Source organism: Sitophilus oryzae, unplaced genomic scaffold, assembly GCF_002938485.1.
Source record: "Sitophilus oryzae breed Bouriz unplaced genomic scaffold, Soryzae_2.0 scaffold_119_pilon_pilon, whole genome shotgun sequence".
Classification (NCBI taxonomy): domain Eukaryota; kingdom Metazoa; phylum Arthropoda; class Insecta; order Coleoptera; family Curculionidae; genus Sitophilus; species Sitophilus oryzae.
This window is the reverse complement of record NW_022145837.1, coordinates 2,426,114-2,444,594: the sequence shown is the minus strand read 5'-3', so window position 1 is coordinate 2,444,594 and position 18,481 is coordinate 2,426,114. Positions and strand designations below refer to the sequence as shown.

The following is an 18,481-nucleotide window of genomic DNA, read 5'->3' as shown; positions in this document are numbered from 1 at the left end:
TTAAATTTTGTTGTTAATAGGTATAACAAATTATTACTGTTATTATTATTTATTAAACCAGTCTTTGCTTAAAAACATTAAAATAATTTTCCTACATCCAAAATAACAAATATTATTGCAGTGTAACAACAGAATATTAATAAAAAATGCAGAATATATAGACATATTATCCCTAACTAACTAAAGCCAAACTATAATATTCTTTGCTAATATCAACTAATACAAAAATATGGCAACAGCGCCCTTCATAATGTATTTTCTGTGTAAATACTAGCACCTCAATAAAAAATAATGTGTCCTTATCTATATATGACTCCGCAAAAAAATCAAAGATGCCGGCTTCCTTTCATAGCATTGCCACCGACCGCTTTCTCGAAAAACCTACGTCGCCGGGCGACAACTAAAATTCAGTTAATATTTTATTATAATCGATCCTGACGAATAAATGAATTTCATAAATGAATGAATTTTATAAATGAATGAATTTTATAAATGAAATGAATTTTATAAATGAATGAATTTTATAAATGAATGAATTTTATAAATGAATGAATTTTATAAATGAATGGTTTTTGCTGCCGAATTACTAGAATACAATATTTCAAGGCAGATGACGGATCTATTCGATAATTTTTATTCGAATAGTTTTCAACGAATGTTTTCTTACTAACTATCGAATTATTCGAATGAATTGCAACTATCGAATGTTTCGATAGTATTCATTCGATAGTTCCCACTACTACGTTCGAGTATGTTTTTTCTGATAAGAAATCTCAGAAAAAGCTGAAGAAGCACGAGAATCGTTACTTTCATCTAAAAATGAATCTATTTACAAAAAAGGAATATAAAAAATACCTTCACTGGCTGAGACAGATAAATATTGTAGCAGGGGATGTCAATAAAACTGTTCTCTTGTAAATATATTATATGTGACAATAATGATGTAAATAAATTATTAAAGTAATTAGATGAGGGTCTATTTTCATTTTATATTATTACCTCAAAATTTCTATTGTATTTCATGGTTGTTACCCATAAAAGGTAGAGAGAACTATGGCATCTTAATTCCCGTTACCAATGTCCCAAAGAATTAATGACTCTTAAGAGTCTATTACGCTGTACTGTTTGGGTCTCAAGGGCAAAGCGGGTGTGTGGCCGAAGGAAATATATATTATATTTCAGAAATCTACCCTAAAGCCGGCGCCATACATTCGGATATTTCGCAAATATGTATTTGTACATATATATGTTTATTAGTCTATTTCTTGACAACTGAACTGTATTGGCCAAATCAGGTCAAATATAGTAATTGGGTATTTGCTTCGGTAATTGGGTATTTGCTGTCAACTACAATCCTTTGCTTGACACTTGCGAAATCTAGCCATCAAAGATGCTTTCTTTTTTTTTAAGGTCTGGGATGGAGGACTCATTCCTAATTGTTGTTGAATTCTTTGCCACGCATCGCATTTCTATTTTTGTGAAGCGGATGCATAGCATTCTAAATTGCAGGTTCATTTTCATAAAGATCTAAAAACTCCATTGTGAACGCACTAATCACACTAAACAATAGTAAACATATACAAACAGACACCAGCACGTGCCGATGCCGTCAAGATTGCGCGCAAAACTCGTCTAAATATTGGTGCAAATATGTGGTTCGATCAAAGTTGAGAGTATTTGGCGCCTTTGATTTGTGATAACTTACCGACTTCGAGCGGAAAATATTTGTATTTGTCGCAATTATCTAAATTTGCCGCTTTGTTCAAATATTTGTTCCATCCAAATATTCGGATATTTGCCAAATACACAAATATTTGTCACAAATATCCGAATGTGTGGCGCCGGCTTAAGGCTTAGCCCGATCCTGTCGTATTAAGCCATACCCAAAATTACAAACACACGTGTTTTGATTAAGGCTTGATTAAGGTTTGCAGAGCTTCAGCATTTGCCATAAAATAGCGAGCAATTTGTTACAAAATCATATAAATTATATATCACTGTAATCACAAAACTTCAATCTATTTCCGTATTGTAACGGAATTTTAAATTACGTCTTTATTTTCGAGAAAATTTAGTCCAAACATAAGGAATATTTTGTTGAAGTTTGACCATCAAAATCTTAAAAATAATGAAGTTGTCTAAAAAATGTGCTACAATACGGATATAGTATAATCATTTATCTTTAATTTCCTTCTTCATTTGTGTAAAAATACCTAGCCAGTTTTACATAAAACGTTAAATGCCGAACGCTTATTTTGCTACTTTCGGACCAGTGGACTCTTAAGACGATATAAACTTATATTAATTCAGTTAGAAATAAATTACATTGTTTAATTATAATTACGTAACAAAATATGTATTTAATACAGGAATAAAATAGTCAAATAGTTGCAAATGATATAGTTTACTCATATATTTGTTTATTGATTATCTCTTAAGTGTTAGTGCAAATAATACTTGAGACATTTTTAATGCGATATCGATATCTAATTACTAGTTTTTTTATAACAAAAAATGCATATAAATCGATTAATTTGCAGTTTTGAAGTGGTCCTTTTATAGATCAAATTAGAAAATAAATATGTTTTTCTATGCATTTTCTAGAACAGGGTACTTACAGATTAATATCAAGTGCAATATGGTGATTATCACTATTAATAAAATGCATTTTACATTTATCTTTATGCAGTTTTATCTATATATTTCATTTAAATAAAAAAGTTTATAATAATTATTATTAGTAATACAGCAGGTGTATAAGTGTTTTCTGATAAGTAAAGAATTTTTGATTTTATGATTAAATACTAGGAATAATATACTAACAACGATATATCGATTATTTGATGTTTATCGATTAATTTCTGTAAAGCACAAGAAGAATATCTTTAACTAGCTTGTTCCCTTTATATTAAAAACTAGCGTGTACCCGCGACTTCATGTTCCGCGTTCGCGTCGAATTAATCATTTGTAATGGTGATGATAAAGCAAAGCAAGAATTTCCATTAACATACAAACTGGAGCAGTATCGTGATTAATCAATTACCCAACTTTTTGGAACACCCTAAATGATTTCTTTAAAAAAATTCAAAATATGTAAAAAACAAAATAAATTATGCGTGTCCGAGCGTTTTCCCGAAAGATTAACCGTTTTTTAAATAACAAATATTGTAATATTTGAGGGACGTTTTCACCCTCCGTTTGTCAAAAATCAGCTTTAAACGTCAAGCAGTTTAAGCAGAATCGTGATTACTCCATGGTCATATTTTATGAAACACCCTGTATATTTTTTTTAAAAAAATAAATGTTATACAAAATATGTATAACAACAAAATAAAATATACGTGTTTAAGAGTTTTTCCGAAAAACTCACCGGTTTTAAATAAAAAACGTTCTAATATTTGAGGGGTGGTCTCACCCCCTTAAAATTAGAGTTTCGAAAAATCCCTTCTTATCGAACCTCTACACCCTAAAATCAATCCGTTTTCCAAAAATCAGCTTTTTACGTCAAGCGCTTTAAGCAGGATCGTGATTAATCAATGACCCGATTTTTCGAAACACTCTGTATACATTTTTGAAAAATCTTAAAATATGTAAAACAAGAAAATAAAATATACGTGTTTAAGAGTTTTTTCCGAAAAACTCACCGGTTTTTAAATAAAAAATGTTCTAATATTTGAGGGGTGGTTTCACCCCCTTGAAATTCGAGTTTCGAACACCCTAGAATCAACTTGTACCAAAATTGAGCTTCTTACGTTGAGTGGTTTGAGCAGGATCGTGATTAATCAGTGAGTCACTTAAGGATTTTATATATTAGTATACTCGTAGATGTTTATCTCACTGTACTATTGAGCAATATTGGTACCATAAACTCTGCTACGACTGATATCGGAGATGGAAAAGTAATCTCTGTAAAACCGTCTCAGATACTGGCTTTTGTAAAAGCCCTGAGATTGTATGATGAGTTATAACCCAAGAAAACAGAAAAAAAGGGGACACAATACAATTTACAATGTTAAACCTAATCCTGAACTGTGAGTATGAAAAACCGGGCCTTAAAGGTACTCCACCTCCAACGCTCAGCGGACGCTAGCGCAACGCCAAACGCGACGCTGTCTGCCTGAACGGTCTAATTTAAGTTAAGTGAATTGATTCCATTTCGACGCAAACGCGACGCGACGCTCGATCCTGTACGCTCTCAGCCTAAATGTACCTTAACAGCTAGAGTCCTTACCTCGACAAGAAGTTTCGTGCACTTGACATCCGTTATAAGCGGTATAGAGTAATCTATGGCCAATCTTCTAGTTCTATATCCATGGGTCATAAACGAAGACACTCTCCTAGCTCCACCATTCCTCATGGGCAAGTTTATCACCAGATCAAACTGTTTTTTGGACAGGAACTCTGCCAAAGGAATCAACTCTGACTCATTGGTGATGTCGTCGATGTTTTCGAAAGTCCACTGAACCGACTCGACCTGGAATTGGAGAAAAAAATACTAATTATATCATTTTTAATTAATGTTAAACGAAAAGAATGGTTTTTGGAGATGTATAGTTGTATATTTAAGCTTTAATAAATTAGAGTAAGATAAGAAAAGTAAATAGAATTTAAGATAATTATGCTATAAATATGGTTAGATGTGAAGCAAATGTCTGACCGTAAAGCCACAAATACAGGGTGTCATTGAAATAGTGTAAAAATATCGGGGGTGATAGTACTCCTAAAAATAGTAAAAAAAAGTTCCTATAAGTATAGGGCTGAAAATGCATATTAAGGGAGTTAGGTGAAAGGGTGAATTTAAAAAATGGTTGTTTGGAAATTGTAGGCTTAAAAAACGAGATAAAATTTCGAAAAAAAAATGCTCTGCCATAAAATCAAATGGTGATAGTGAAAAATTATTTGGAAAAGCGGAAAGGGTAGTTTTTGCAAGGGGGTTGTTTTGTGAATAACTTTTTTGAGGTTATTTTTTTTGCAACGTGGGTTCATTTTTTGAAAACTACATACTTTTTCCTACAAAAAAGGTACTCTTGTTGCACATCGCCCAGAGTGATGGTTTTCGAGAAAATTGAAGGCAAAGAGTTTGCTCTGATGGGTTGCTAACTGGTTAATCAACATAAACTTATGAAAGTTATGGCGGTTCAAAAGTAACCAAGTAGTTATTAAATAATTAATTGGAAAATCAAAATTTGATAATTTTTAAAACATCTTATCGCTTTAAAAACGAAATAAACCAATTACCAAAATTCCTTATTAAAATAATGCATTCCTTAATTCATTTATAGTAAACGTTTAAAGTGACCACCATTCATTCAATGCAGACATCTGCTCTTCTTCTCCAAGATCTGCGTACCCTGTGGAATATCCTTGGTGTTTGTCCGAATTTGATTGGAATAGTCAATAATGCGTTGCCGTAGTTGCTCTTCAGTATTAATCGGCACTGAGTAAACCAAAGCTTTCAAAGTGGCCCCAGAAGTAGAAATCTAGTGGATTATTTCGTTTTTCAAAGCAATAAAATATTTTAAAAATCATAAAATTTTGAATGTTCAATTAATTATTTGATAACTACTTGGTAACTTTTGAACCGCCATAACTTTCATAAGTTTATGTTGATACCAACCCATCAGAGCAAACTCTTTGCCTTCAATTTTCTTGAAAACCATCGCTCTGGGCGATGTGCAACAAGAGTACCCTTTTTGTAGGAAAAAGTATGTAGTTTTCAAAAAATAAACCCGCGTTGCAAAAAAGATAACCTCTAAGAAGTTATTCACGAAACAACCCCCTACCCTTGCAAAAACTACTCTTTCCGCTTTTCCAAATAATTTTTCAGTATCACTATTTGATTTAGGGTCAACATTTATGGCAAAGCATTTTTTTCCAAATTTTATCTCGTTTTTTAAGCCTACAATTTCAAAACAACCGTTTTTTAAATTCACCCTTTCAGTGCCCCCTAACTCCTTAATATTGCATTTTCCGGCCCTATACTTATAGAAATTTTTACTATTTTGTATACTATCACCCCTGATTTTTTTACACCCACTTCAATAACACCCTGTATAGTATTTAAAAGAAGTTTTACCTGAAATTTTGAAAATATCAAATAAGAAATCTGGTATTAGACCTTTTTACTGTAGGTCGTCCTGTATTTGTTCATTTCCAAATATCAAAATCTGACTGTCATCAATCTTATATTAAAGATCATATAATATATCCGACTAGAATACATAGTCAATTTTCTAGAAAACATCGTGACTAAGTGATAATCAAAAATAAATCTATTTCCTTGGTTCAAAAGTCATAAAAAATAATTGCATCTATATAAATAGAACAATGAGTTCTAATGGACTTCGGAGATATTGAAAATCATCTGAATTATCAGAAAAATATGCTGACTTTGAATGTGTATTACTAAAAATTCTGATAAAAATTAAACAGGTAGATGGATGCAGGCAAAATAATCATTAACATTTAATTTATTTTTCATGTAGATAAATATCCTATGACTAAGCCTCCACGGCCACAGAAAAGCTGCTTTTAGCGTTTTGCGTTTTTGCGTCTCAAGTGCTTTTGCGATTTTACCGTTTAAGCGCTTTTTTCTGATTTTTTGTCCATTAAAAACACGCAAAAGACGCGGCAGGTCTGCAGTTTCTATCAATATGTCAATTAATAACGTCGCAAGCTCGTGTATTCCCGGCCCGTTCAACAATCAATCCTGTGAGAAAGAGATAGGCGAGATCGGCGCCGTTAGCGTTGAAGAGACAAAGATAAAATTAACTTGGATTGAATTGTGGACGGGCCGGGGCATATATTCGGAAACAAACACAATCTACTGCTAGTGCCAGTGGTGTGTGTAAAAATAATAATTATTATTTACCATTTATTTTAGGAATTTTAGTTTATATGTATATGGTTTTTTATGTTGTAGTGTGGGGGTTAGTACTTGTTATAATTATAGTATAATATAATAAATAATTATAATTATATAAATAGAATAGTAAATATCTCTAGTTGCTAATGCAATTTTAGGACATGATTTATGACACAGTTTGGAGTGAAATTTCTTTACGCGCGCTGGGAGTAAAAATTCAAGGCCGTGACATACGAGCTAGTGAGACGGCCCTGACACACGAGTTCGTTGTAACAAAACGTGTTAACGGCTTAGAAATACATAGTGACGCGAGGTGTATTTGTGAGCAGTCCACGTGTTTATCAAAAATATTGATATTTTAATACAAATTTTGGAAAAGTGAAATAAGTAATTACGCGTAAAAAAACATTTGTTTCACGTAAAAAACTATTTTTTATGCGTATAAAACTATTTGTTACTGGTAGAAAACTATTTTTTACGCGTATAAAACTATATGTTACTGGTAGAAAGCTATTTTTTACGCGTGTAAAACTATTTGTTATGTGTAAAAATCTATTTGTTACACGTAAAAAAATCTTTTTTTACGCGTCAAAAACTTATTGTTTCTGGTAGAAAACCTTTCTTACACAAAAAAAAATATTTTTCACGTATAAAAAACTATTTGTTACACGTAAAAAACTGATTCTAACGCGTCAAAAACTTATTGTTTCTGGTAAAAAAGCTTTTGTTACGCAAAAGAAAATATTTTTTACGTGTAAAAAACTATTTGTTACACGTAAAAAACTATTTTTTACGCGTAAGAAAATATTCCTTTATTTATTAGTTTTTCAACATTTCAAACTACACGTTTTCAAAAAAAAAACATTTTTTACGTATAAAAAACTATTTGTTACACGTAAAAAACTAATTCTAACGCGTCATAAACTTATTGTTTCTGGTAAAAAAGCTTTTGTTACGCAAAAGAAAATATTTTTTACGTGTAAAAAACTATTTGTTACACGTAAAAAACTATTTTTTACGCGTAAGAAAATATTCCTTTATTTATTAGTTTTTCAACATTTCAAACTACACGTTTTCAAACATTTCCTTCAAATTTTTGAATTTAATAGAATCTTCCTAAACAGTAGATGTTCTTTATAAAAATATTTTTAGATAATACCCTAAAATGAAAAAAATGCATACTATTTAATTTATTTTTATTATATTATTAAATATAACGTCCGCCTATGACGGGGTCTCATCTTAGAAAACGCTAAAGACGCTACAGAAAACAAACTGATTTGTTTTCATTTGCGTTTTTTGCGAGACACGCCGAACGCTACACGCTTTTGGTGTGGCCACTCCTATATAATCCTGTTATTTTGTTTTAGTCGCTAAAGACGCTTCACGCTAAAAACGCATAAAACGCTTTCTGTGTAGCCGTGGGATAACACACCCAGATGCAAAAAAACGCTAAAGTTTTTAAAGTGTTATATTTTTTACTTTTAGCCCCTATTTTCATGAGTTTAGCAAACTGTATATAAATTAGCTTGAATTCGGTAAACTCAATTTTTATAACCTTTAGTATTTGGCTTATTATATTGGGGTTAATTCATGGTTCTTTACCCTAGCTTTAAACATCCTGTGCAATAATTTAGTGGTAACTAAATCTGAACAATTAATTTAAATATTAATTATTTAATAATTAAATTAATTTAATTATTTTAATTTAATAATAAATTTTTAATTAATTAATAATTTTAATAATTTAATTTTTTTAATATAATTTTTTTCTACTATGACGTCATGTATGTATTGGACAAACGTCACAATTCATTAAAATTGTTCTCAGAACAAATACATAACATTTCTCTATATGTACATAAACCGCTTTAAATAATTGATAAGATATAAAACATCTTTTAACGCAAATATAATTGGTTCCTAGCTTCAAATTAGTCGTCTTCGCACAAAAACCGACGATGATAACAGTACTACCGGTACTTTTAGCGTTGATCCGTTATCAGCCATAATTATAAATTTAAATCAGTTATTTTAAAAGAAATATTTTTTTTGGTTTATTTTTAATTCAATTTTTTTGGCTGAAAATGGGTGTAAAAAATTCAAAAACTGTCTTTTTGGAAGTCTTGGAGAGTCAGAGAAACGTGAACAGTGACTGTGATGTGAATTTTTTTGACGGTAGTGATTGTGCTATTTTGAATAGTTACGATAAAGAACTGATCAGTATAATTAAAAATGATCTGGACAATGATCCCGAGATGTTTGTGCTGAACAATGTGCTGATGTGCACGGTTTTTCACAAGAATTACAAGCAGTGAGTGTTAATTATTTTATTAAGTGCATTAAATATTATTTTTTTGAATCACGAAAACAGTGGCTTAGGGGTGGATTTTTAGAGGTGGATTCTTACGTGAAGAATTTTTATTTTTTTTGATTGATGATTATTCATTTTATTGATTTTAAGGAAAGCACTGTTCATTAAAATGTTGTATCCTATGTTACAGGGCTTGTTTCTCTCTACAATTTCCTGTCTCACAATGTACCATTTGTGTCCGGGAAGGGTTCATAGTTTCATAGTTGTCGATTTTCGAAAGAAATCGGTACATGTATATTATTTCGTATATTTTTCATTTTGTTGATTTTATGGAAAGCACTGTTCATTAAAGTGTTTTATCCTATGTTATAGGGCTTGTTTCTCTCTACAATTTCCTGTCTCACAATGTACCGTTTGTGTCCAAAAAGGGTTCATAGTTTCATAGTTGTCGATTTTCGACAGAAATCAGTACATGTATATTATTTCGTATATTTTTCATTTTATTAATTTTATGAAAAGCACTGTTCATTAAAATGTTGTATCCTATGTTATAGGGCTTGCTTCTCTCTACAATTTCCTGTTTCACAATGTACCGTTTGTGTCCGGGAAGGATTGTTGAAAAATATAATATCTTGATAATATAGCAATATTGGGAGTAGAATAAATTTACAAGAAAGGAACTCAAAAAAGATCCAGTTGTTTTCAAAATTTAAACAAAAAAAAACATTTCATTTAATAAAATGAAATATATTTTTTACAGTCGTTGGTATTTATGTTGTGGTGTTTGAAAAAATTCGATAGCCCAATGACATTTATAAAAGATTACCACACAGTACTAACATCTATAGATGCCCACCTCTTTTATTTTTCGGCTGAAGACACGTCTGAACATTTATTATATGATTTTTGCATTGTTAAACTCTACAAAGTGACACAAGTCATAAAAAAGAATTTGAAGGAGTGTTACTCATCAGCAGTGTTCGATATGTTAACTTTTCTTAACTCTACTTTTCCAACTATTTTTAAAGAATTACTTCACCAGCTGACTCACATTATCACCAAAAAAATATTTTAGAACAATTCAATCCAATAAATTATTTTTCATCTGAACTAATTAATTTGTCATCTCAATTTAGTACGCGTACACCTATTTCGCTGTTTATAGGGTATACTAGGCTAAAAACAACCATTTTTATAAGCTTTTATTTAAGTTGCAATGTTCGTATACCCAGTTATGCATCGATTTAGGACATACCTATAGGAAATCTCATGTAAATTTTAAGGGTGTCGTTTTGGGCTCCCCTATTAATTTTAGAGGAAACTTTTAATAGAACTTTTTAAAGTACTGGATAGATCTGGCAACCTATCAACTCTAAAACTCTTTAAAAAGTAACTTGTACATGGTACAAACAATAAGGGTACAAACATAGTGGAGGCAGGTTTCTGCTTACCGGCAACCACCGCCGTCTCAGGGTACCTATTCTTGACCACTCGCATCTTCAAATATCACTCGCATCTCGCATCTCCGAAAAAGCCATATAACAGCGCTTTCAGATGGAGCGGAGCGTCCGCGACGGACCGTCCGCTACTTCGAGCAAGTACCATGAGTTCATATGAACAATTTCCCATGGCCATTGTAAGGGAAGGTATACCATAATTGGAAATGGTTGAATAAGCTGAAAATGATGATGATGACATTGACATTGATAAATTTTTGAAGCATTGTATTGTCATGCCCTAGACACTCAATGGTAATTTTATAGAACTATAAATTTAGTTTCTTCCGCATCACCAGACGACGCAAAAGACATTAAACTACAGGTTTCTAATTTATATTATGAAGATGACATGACAGTGTCTATGTTAACTACTGTTTATGGTCTAGTTTTTGTCTAGTTGGACAAAATGGTGGTGATCCGTCAAGTTATTTTTAAATCATTATTTAAATAATTATTAAATTCCCAGATATTCCTGATTTGTCGGAAAGTTCAGTGATTTGTGTTTATAGTTTGTGTTTTTATTAGTTTGTGCATTCTGATACTTACAGTCGATCATCATTTTCGTGTTAGATACTAAACTTTTTTATTAAAGTCATTTTGACATTTTAGAAATAATAATTTATAAACCAAATAAAAAAATAGTTTAATCATAAATAAGTAAGTACATAGTTGGTAATATATAGTATTTTTAGTAACAGTTGATTAGTAGTCTATAATATTTTTACTATATTATAATTTAGTTGTTAAATCAAAAAAAAATAGGCGATATGTGATCTATTGTTGGTGTTTAAAATGTATGTATTTATAATTTTAATTTTGTTGTAATTATGTTACACTTCTAATGATCTAATAAAACATAAAATGGAGTAAAAAAGTCTATATTTATTATTTTATATTTTACAAGGAATAATTTTGCGCTTGAATAACGTTACCGTTTTAATTAGCGTTAATAAGTAACAGAACGCTAAAATTATGTTATGCCAAAACTCTCCATTAGTTTCTTCCGGATCACCAGGTGGCTCTAAATGACGGACCCATTTGTTTTATATCAGTGTCCAATCTATCTCTAGTACGTGACATTAGTCTATGATTGTAGTCTATTTATTATCTCTCACGATTTTGAAGCAATATTTATTCTGAAATGATTGTGGTCCAGCTTACTCAACTTTCCCCTATAAACAAGGAAGTATAGTTACTTTTACTATCATTATTTGTCCTATTTCTGATAATTATATACTAAACAAATTATAGTATTAAATGTTTTTGTTTGATCTGTCTGATAACATTGATGAGGGATTAGCAAAAGCTTAACTCTATTTTTTTAACTAAATAAATTTTAAGAAATTTTTTCTCAGCACAGAGCAGTACCGAATTATTTTTGATTTGTTCCTTTTTTTATTGTTCTGTTTTTATTGTAATAAATGGAGTTATCTAATCTTTCATTACGCATTGAAAGTGTTTTGAAAATTATGAATGTATTTTTTGTTTTTTGTACAGATTGTCTTGAATTGTTTGTCTGGATAATACAAACGCGTCAATTGGAGATAAATGAAGAAAAATGCTGGAACAATAAACATGTTTTGTATAAAAAAATAACTTGTGGTTTGGTGACACAAGAAATAAATCTAATATGAGAACATTCTTCATTATTCATTTCTTGGGCAATATTACTAAACGGATTAAGCTTGATTTTCATGCAGCCGGTATCCGACGATACGACGATACGATATTCATTTTATTGGTTGAATTTAAAGACTTCGATGATTGGTTAGAAAAAATTACGCAGTTTTTAAATTTATTGCATTTCCATGCCTCCGTTCATCGGATGTACTGACTTGGTTTGTAATTGGTGTCGTTTATATGTTATATGTTTTTTTTTATATAGAGAAAGAAAGCTGGTTCTTTATATCCTTTGTAATGCTCTCCTGAACAGAATGCCGACCGTCCGGCTGCCGGTAGACGTTACGTTCACTACTAACTGCGCATCATATCTGTATTCAACATCTGTTCATCTGATATAGAATACATTTTGTGAACTCTGGGCTAAAATAATTCATGAATATTTAAAAAATAAAACATTCTAAAGATATTATTTGATTCAAACAATCTGAAGAAGTACAAAACAAATATCGAAAGATAACTATTTTAAAAAATGACAGGTCCCTCATAGAGAGTCTGCGATAAGACCTCAAAAAGATTTCTCAGAAAAAAATATATATCAGATAAGCCTAAATTCATGTATCTCCTGTTAAATTTGTACAAAATATATTAAAATCGAATTATTAGAACGATATAAGCCTAAATAAATAGATAGGTGCTCAGAATATCAATTATAACATATTCGAAACGAGATGAAATTTCATGATATTAGCAAGATAATGTGGCAAATTATTACAAATATGTAAATGATTTTTATTGGTTTAAAAATTCTACGTATTAATATTTATAAATAATCTAAAAAACAAAAAGTTGTTGCAGTATTATCATCATCGCAAAAAAATACCGTATGATCGAAAAAAACGGCGTCGCTGGCTGGGAAATGACGATCGATGACATTTCCCATAAAATTTTACATATAAAATGACAGCGATCTTCATTTCATAGTCACCGCTGACGCCGTTTTTTTAAAAAAAATTAATAAAATAAAATATGTTTGCATCATCAACTAGAATCTTATATCGTTGATTAAAGAAATTCTTTTAATGAACGCTCGTACTAACATTAAGCAGAATTTATATATGTATTAACAAATAAGGCAGAGTACGTGCCAAGTAATGGTGTCTAGGGCTTGACCTCGTCAAAATTATCATCGTCATTCTCCATCGAAAAAAACGGCGTCAATTTTCGATCGTAATTTACTTTTTATAATAGTTAATGTCGAGAAATACAAACTACATATTACGAAAAATATTTTTTAAACAAGAACAATGAAAAATATGAAAACCTTTATTTCTTTATTGTATATCATATAAAATCAAACTTTTTATCTTTTAAAAAAACATAATAAATCCTCAAACAATCAAATTGAGGCCTATTTTATTACAAATAATCGGTGTTTTTGATCCACCCATTAATAAAAAGATTTTTAGGATGCAGAACGAGTTATTCACACTCGCTCAAAGGATAAATATGTGTTTTTTGGGAATTACCATTTCCAAGATTAGTTGATTTTTTCTAAAAGCATTTTAAAAGCCTTAAGATGTATAATCTCTAGATAATATTTACACAAACTTATACGCTTTAGAGTACTTTAAAAATGTTTTATTTTCTTCTTTGTGTGGGATAACATTTCAAAAGTATTTAAATAAAATTAAAATATTTTTACAATGTTTGCAAATCATTAAAAATTTCAAATTTTCATTTTTTGTAAACATGATTCACATTTAACATTGCAAAATGACGTATAAACAGTTTATTTGGTAATGTTTTTTGTTATCATATAATATTTATACTGTTTTTTTAACAAATTTCTTATCATTTCTCTTCTATATACAGGGTGAGTCTTAAATAAGTGCAAATTTTTTCAGAGCTGGTAGATCTCGATAAAAGAAACATATTTTCTCTTTACCATTTTCCAAATAAGTCCAAAATAACCGAGTTATTTTCAAAATAAAAAAATTAGTTTTGCTTAAATTTTGAGAACCACCGTATCTTTTCTGGGTTTTCTTTCTTGTAAATTTAATCTACTACATATTATATTTTTATCTAAAAAAATTTGATTCTTAGCTACAAATCCTATTTTTATTTATGTGTTCCACTTTTTTATTTGATTTTTAAAAAATAGTATTGTTTTATCTTGTTCTAGGGATGTCTACGAATCTCTAATCTCAATCCAACGATCCCAGTCCGAATTCCTGGAACCAGATGTCATCATGGAAACAGTAAACAACAACATAACCTACCAACCCATCCATGGACCAAACAAAAATACCTCAGAACCCTTGGTAACCAAAAGACTGTACGTACCAATGAACAAGTACGTCGAAATATACGACCCCATGAACCACGATGCTTTGCCTTCTCAAAAACCTGGAAAATTCCACGTTATGATCGATAAAACCAAACCAAACAGAAAAGGTCAGTAGATTCATCAAAAATCTCTAAAAAAACTCATACCTAAAGGCGAATTTTTTGAATTTAGGCTTCGTCAAGTTGAAGGAAATGAAGAACTTAAACGACATAGACATTCAAACACCGAAAGATGAACATTCTGCATCATCTAGCAGTAACTCAGGAAGCAGTGATACTGACTCATCAGAAAACAACTCAACAGAAGATCCATGTCAACTAATCAAAGACCAGGAAGAAGACTATCGATTTCAAGATTGTCTGGTATACAGAAAAACGAAAAAAGAAGACATCGACATCATCCTCGATGAGCTGGACCACGAAAACCTCTCTGACACTGACGTTTACGACGTAGTAGGTTATCTGAACTCACGAACTTTCATGAAGTTCTTCCAGAGCAAGATATTCAAAAACTTCATGGCAAAACATTTCGGGATGATTCAAAACGAAATAGATGATGCCTATGTTCTTCAGCAGTCACCTGGCAAGATTTTCTGTAGTATCCTGGATAACAACAACAATAAAAGTCCAGTAGAAGTGATACCTTGCTTAAAAATACCCTGGCCTGAAAGGGAAACTTTTGATTTTCTGAATCTTGACGATTCAGAGATGTACTCAAACCCCGCCATACTCAGAAAGTTCAAAACGTTCGATTGTGTGTTAGTTCCAAGAGGGTACTCTAAGAAACCTGGAGAGTATCCAGAAGGGGATCTGGAGTGGGAAATACACTTCCCTTATGCCGAGAGATTGTTAGAATGCATGCTCAGACCAGAACAAATCAAATGTTACATGGTTCTTCTGGCTTTGCACAAAGAATACATTGAAACCTTCACGAAAAAAAGAGGTGTCCTGCCTGAGCATCTACTAACTGTAATTCTGCATGAATCTGAGAGACACTACGACGGATGGCCTGACCATCGTTTGGGAACAAATTTACGAAATATCTGTAAGAAATTCTCCTTGGCTTTACAGAACAGGAAACTGAACGACTACTTCATCAGAAGGAAGAACTTGTTTAAGAATGCTTCCAGAAAACATCTAGAGGTAGCTAACGAAGTGTTCCATAATATTCTTCAATCGCCTTTGATGATGATATTGAGAGCACTCCGAAACATTCGATATACCAACGAAAATTATTATTCTCCCTTGGACTATGAAGACTTGCTGAAAATTTTGTACCGGCGTGATTGGGAGAACTTAAACATAGTGGGTGTTCCTAGTGATAGGAAATCGTTCAGTTCCCAAGACTCGGTTCAGAAGAAGCCTATGTTTGATGATGCGGAGAAACAGTTGATATACGTGAAGCATATGAAGATGAAGCATATTATGGAGGGGAAGAATGAAAAAAAGGAGAAGAAGGTCAAGAAATCTAGTTACAGTGTGATGGAAGTAAGAAGATCTTCAATAGACAGTATCAAAGACGATGTAAGTGAAATTTTATGTATTTCTATCTCATTTTTAAGTGTTTTTATGTTTCAAATGTATTTGTTAAATTTTTTGTTATAAAAATAAGTTGCAGTTTAGTGTATGTATCTCTTAGTGTATGTACACATATATTATATGATTATTTACTAGTAAAAAGTTGTTCCATTATGTTTTTTTGATATTCACAATATTATCACTGTGATTCAATTACTGACACAATGCTTTTCGAGATATGTACTCTTTGCAACAAATATACAAGAAATAAATATACACACTTCTATCTAACGTCTGAATATCAGAATAGTATTTGATCTCTTTCTTAGTATTTTAATTCAAAAACTTGTAGTACTATGATTTTAATTCCAATTCTTCTAATTTTCAGTGGCAATGTGAGAAATCCTTCCATCGACAAAAGAAAATAGCCCTATTGAAGTTTTTCATCAAAAATTTTATGGAAATTGCCAAGACTAGCTGGAAGATCAGCACCAAAAAGCAAACCCTATTCTACGTGAAACAAGCATATTATTTGGCAACGATATTGAAAGAGGAAAATGAACTCTTTAGAGAAGAAGTAGATCAAACTTTTGAGGAACTAAGGAAATTAGAAGAGCAGTGTATAACTGGTATAGAAGAATGCGGGGTAAAATTCGAAGAAAGTGAAGAAATGATACGTGAAAGTGTGAGTGAATGTGTGAAATGTGAAGTTCACTGTGAAGACAATGCTGATATTTATATGGATATTCAACAACAGATAAAGGAAAGAAATACAAACTTAATATCTTTAAGTAAAATTTATTCTAGAGCTTTTAGTTATAATAGTAAAAGTATGGAAGAAATAAATGAAATAAGGTGATATTCACTTCTCAAATATTTTAAGAAAAAATTCTAAATTTAGGGCTAGTGATTCCATTTTTTTATAATTCACTGTTTCTTTAAAATGGGTTAAAATTATTATCATTTTGCTTGTGACATTCTTGTGAAACAGTGTATTTTTGTGAAAAATCTGTGAAAATAAAACAGTTTGTTTACATTTTGCTTGTATATGATGGGTCTAAAGAAAACAAACAATATATACATGATTTATGCACTTATACGATCATTTATATGTCCTTCGGCCAAAATGAACTGTAGAACAGCCAAATGAACTGTTCAAAAATGTTCAAAAATATCATTTTTTTTAAATAACTCCAAAGATAATAATAAATAACAATGAAACAATGCAGTGTAAAATTTAAAAGTAAATTTAAGACAATCGGCTGTAGATATTAACTAATTGCAACCAAGTAGTGTGATTCCCATGTAGATTATCTAAACAAATATGTATCTTTAACTATTTGCAAGCTTAAGTTTACACCAAAATGGGAATCTTATTTTATAAAAATCAGGGAATAGTGTTTTTAATCCAAAAAAAAAATTTTGAATTAAAACAAAGTTAGCTGATCAAAATTTGATTACTATTAAAGTTGGATAAACTGTAATGTTTTGTAAACAAAAATGACATGCTGTTATAAAGATCCAATATTTGATGATAGTTTTATTATATTGTAAATTGCAAAAGAAATAAGTAATAAAAAAATAAGTGATAATTGTTATATGACAATAAATATATAGACCAATATAGCATAGATAAAAGAAAATAATCTACTATTCCAATATAGACATTTTAGATATAGTCATACTTTAGACTGTCATTGACAGTGACAATAATTGTAATGGTTTTACATTACCATTTAATTATTACATTACAAAGAAATTTTATATAATAATTTAATAACATTTTTATATAGATATATACTAATTTATTTGTATATAATAGTTTAAGATAATATTATATAATTAGTAATTTATATTCAATTAAATGTTAAGAAATAAATATTATTTGCTACTGTCTGATTTTTTTTTGTTATACCTATGAAGTATTAATCTAAATTTATTGATAAAAATCAAAATAAGTATTTATCATTTTTTTATACAAATTTGTTTGAAATGTATGTTTTTTCTGTCTATTTTAAACAAAGGTTTCAAAATTATTTTGAATTTTACGTTGATCAATCAATAAGACGGTATATTGGACATGATTAGGTATGTCTGAGATGTATATCTTTCACTTGGTTGTGAATGGTAAGAGATAACATGAGAGACGGATAAAAATAGAATATATTATATTAAATAATAATTATAATGTGTTTTCCAAGATTCACAAATCAAATACTTGTCAACTTATATGTAGAATATAAATAAATATTAATTTTATTGAAAAAAAAATATCTGCTAGTAATTTCAAAATATTATGTAAAATTTACTTCATTT

The 18,481-nt window shown here is 30.3% G+C and overlaps 2 protein-coding genes across 2 annotated transcripts in view; one reads left to right on the top strand and one right to left on the bottom strand.

Moving 5' to 3' along the window:
• Positions 1-18,481, bottom strand: part of LOC115891909 (CAD protein-like) — a 50,908-nt gene that overhangs the window by 13,813 nt on the left and 18,614 nt on the right. Inside the window, exon 8 of the mRNA XM_030912509.1 lies at positions 4,232-4,474. Coding sequence (XP_030768369.1) covers positions 4,232-4,474 — 243 coding nt within the window. The remainder of the gene's footprint in view (positions 1-4,231; positions 4,475-18,481) is intronic.
• On the top strand, positions 8,811-17,312 carry LOC115891910. Its single transcript, XM_030912510.1, has 4 exons — positions 8,811-9,179; positions 14,484-14,755; positions 14,820-16,171; positions 16,554-17,312. Exons 1-4 carry the CDS (start codon positions 8,953-8,955, stop codon positions 17,022-17,024), a joined length of 2,322 nt encoding a protein of 773 aa, XP_030768370.1. The 5' UTR covers positions 8,811-8,952; the 3' UTR covers positions 17,025-17,312.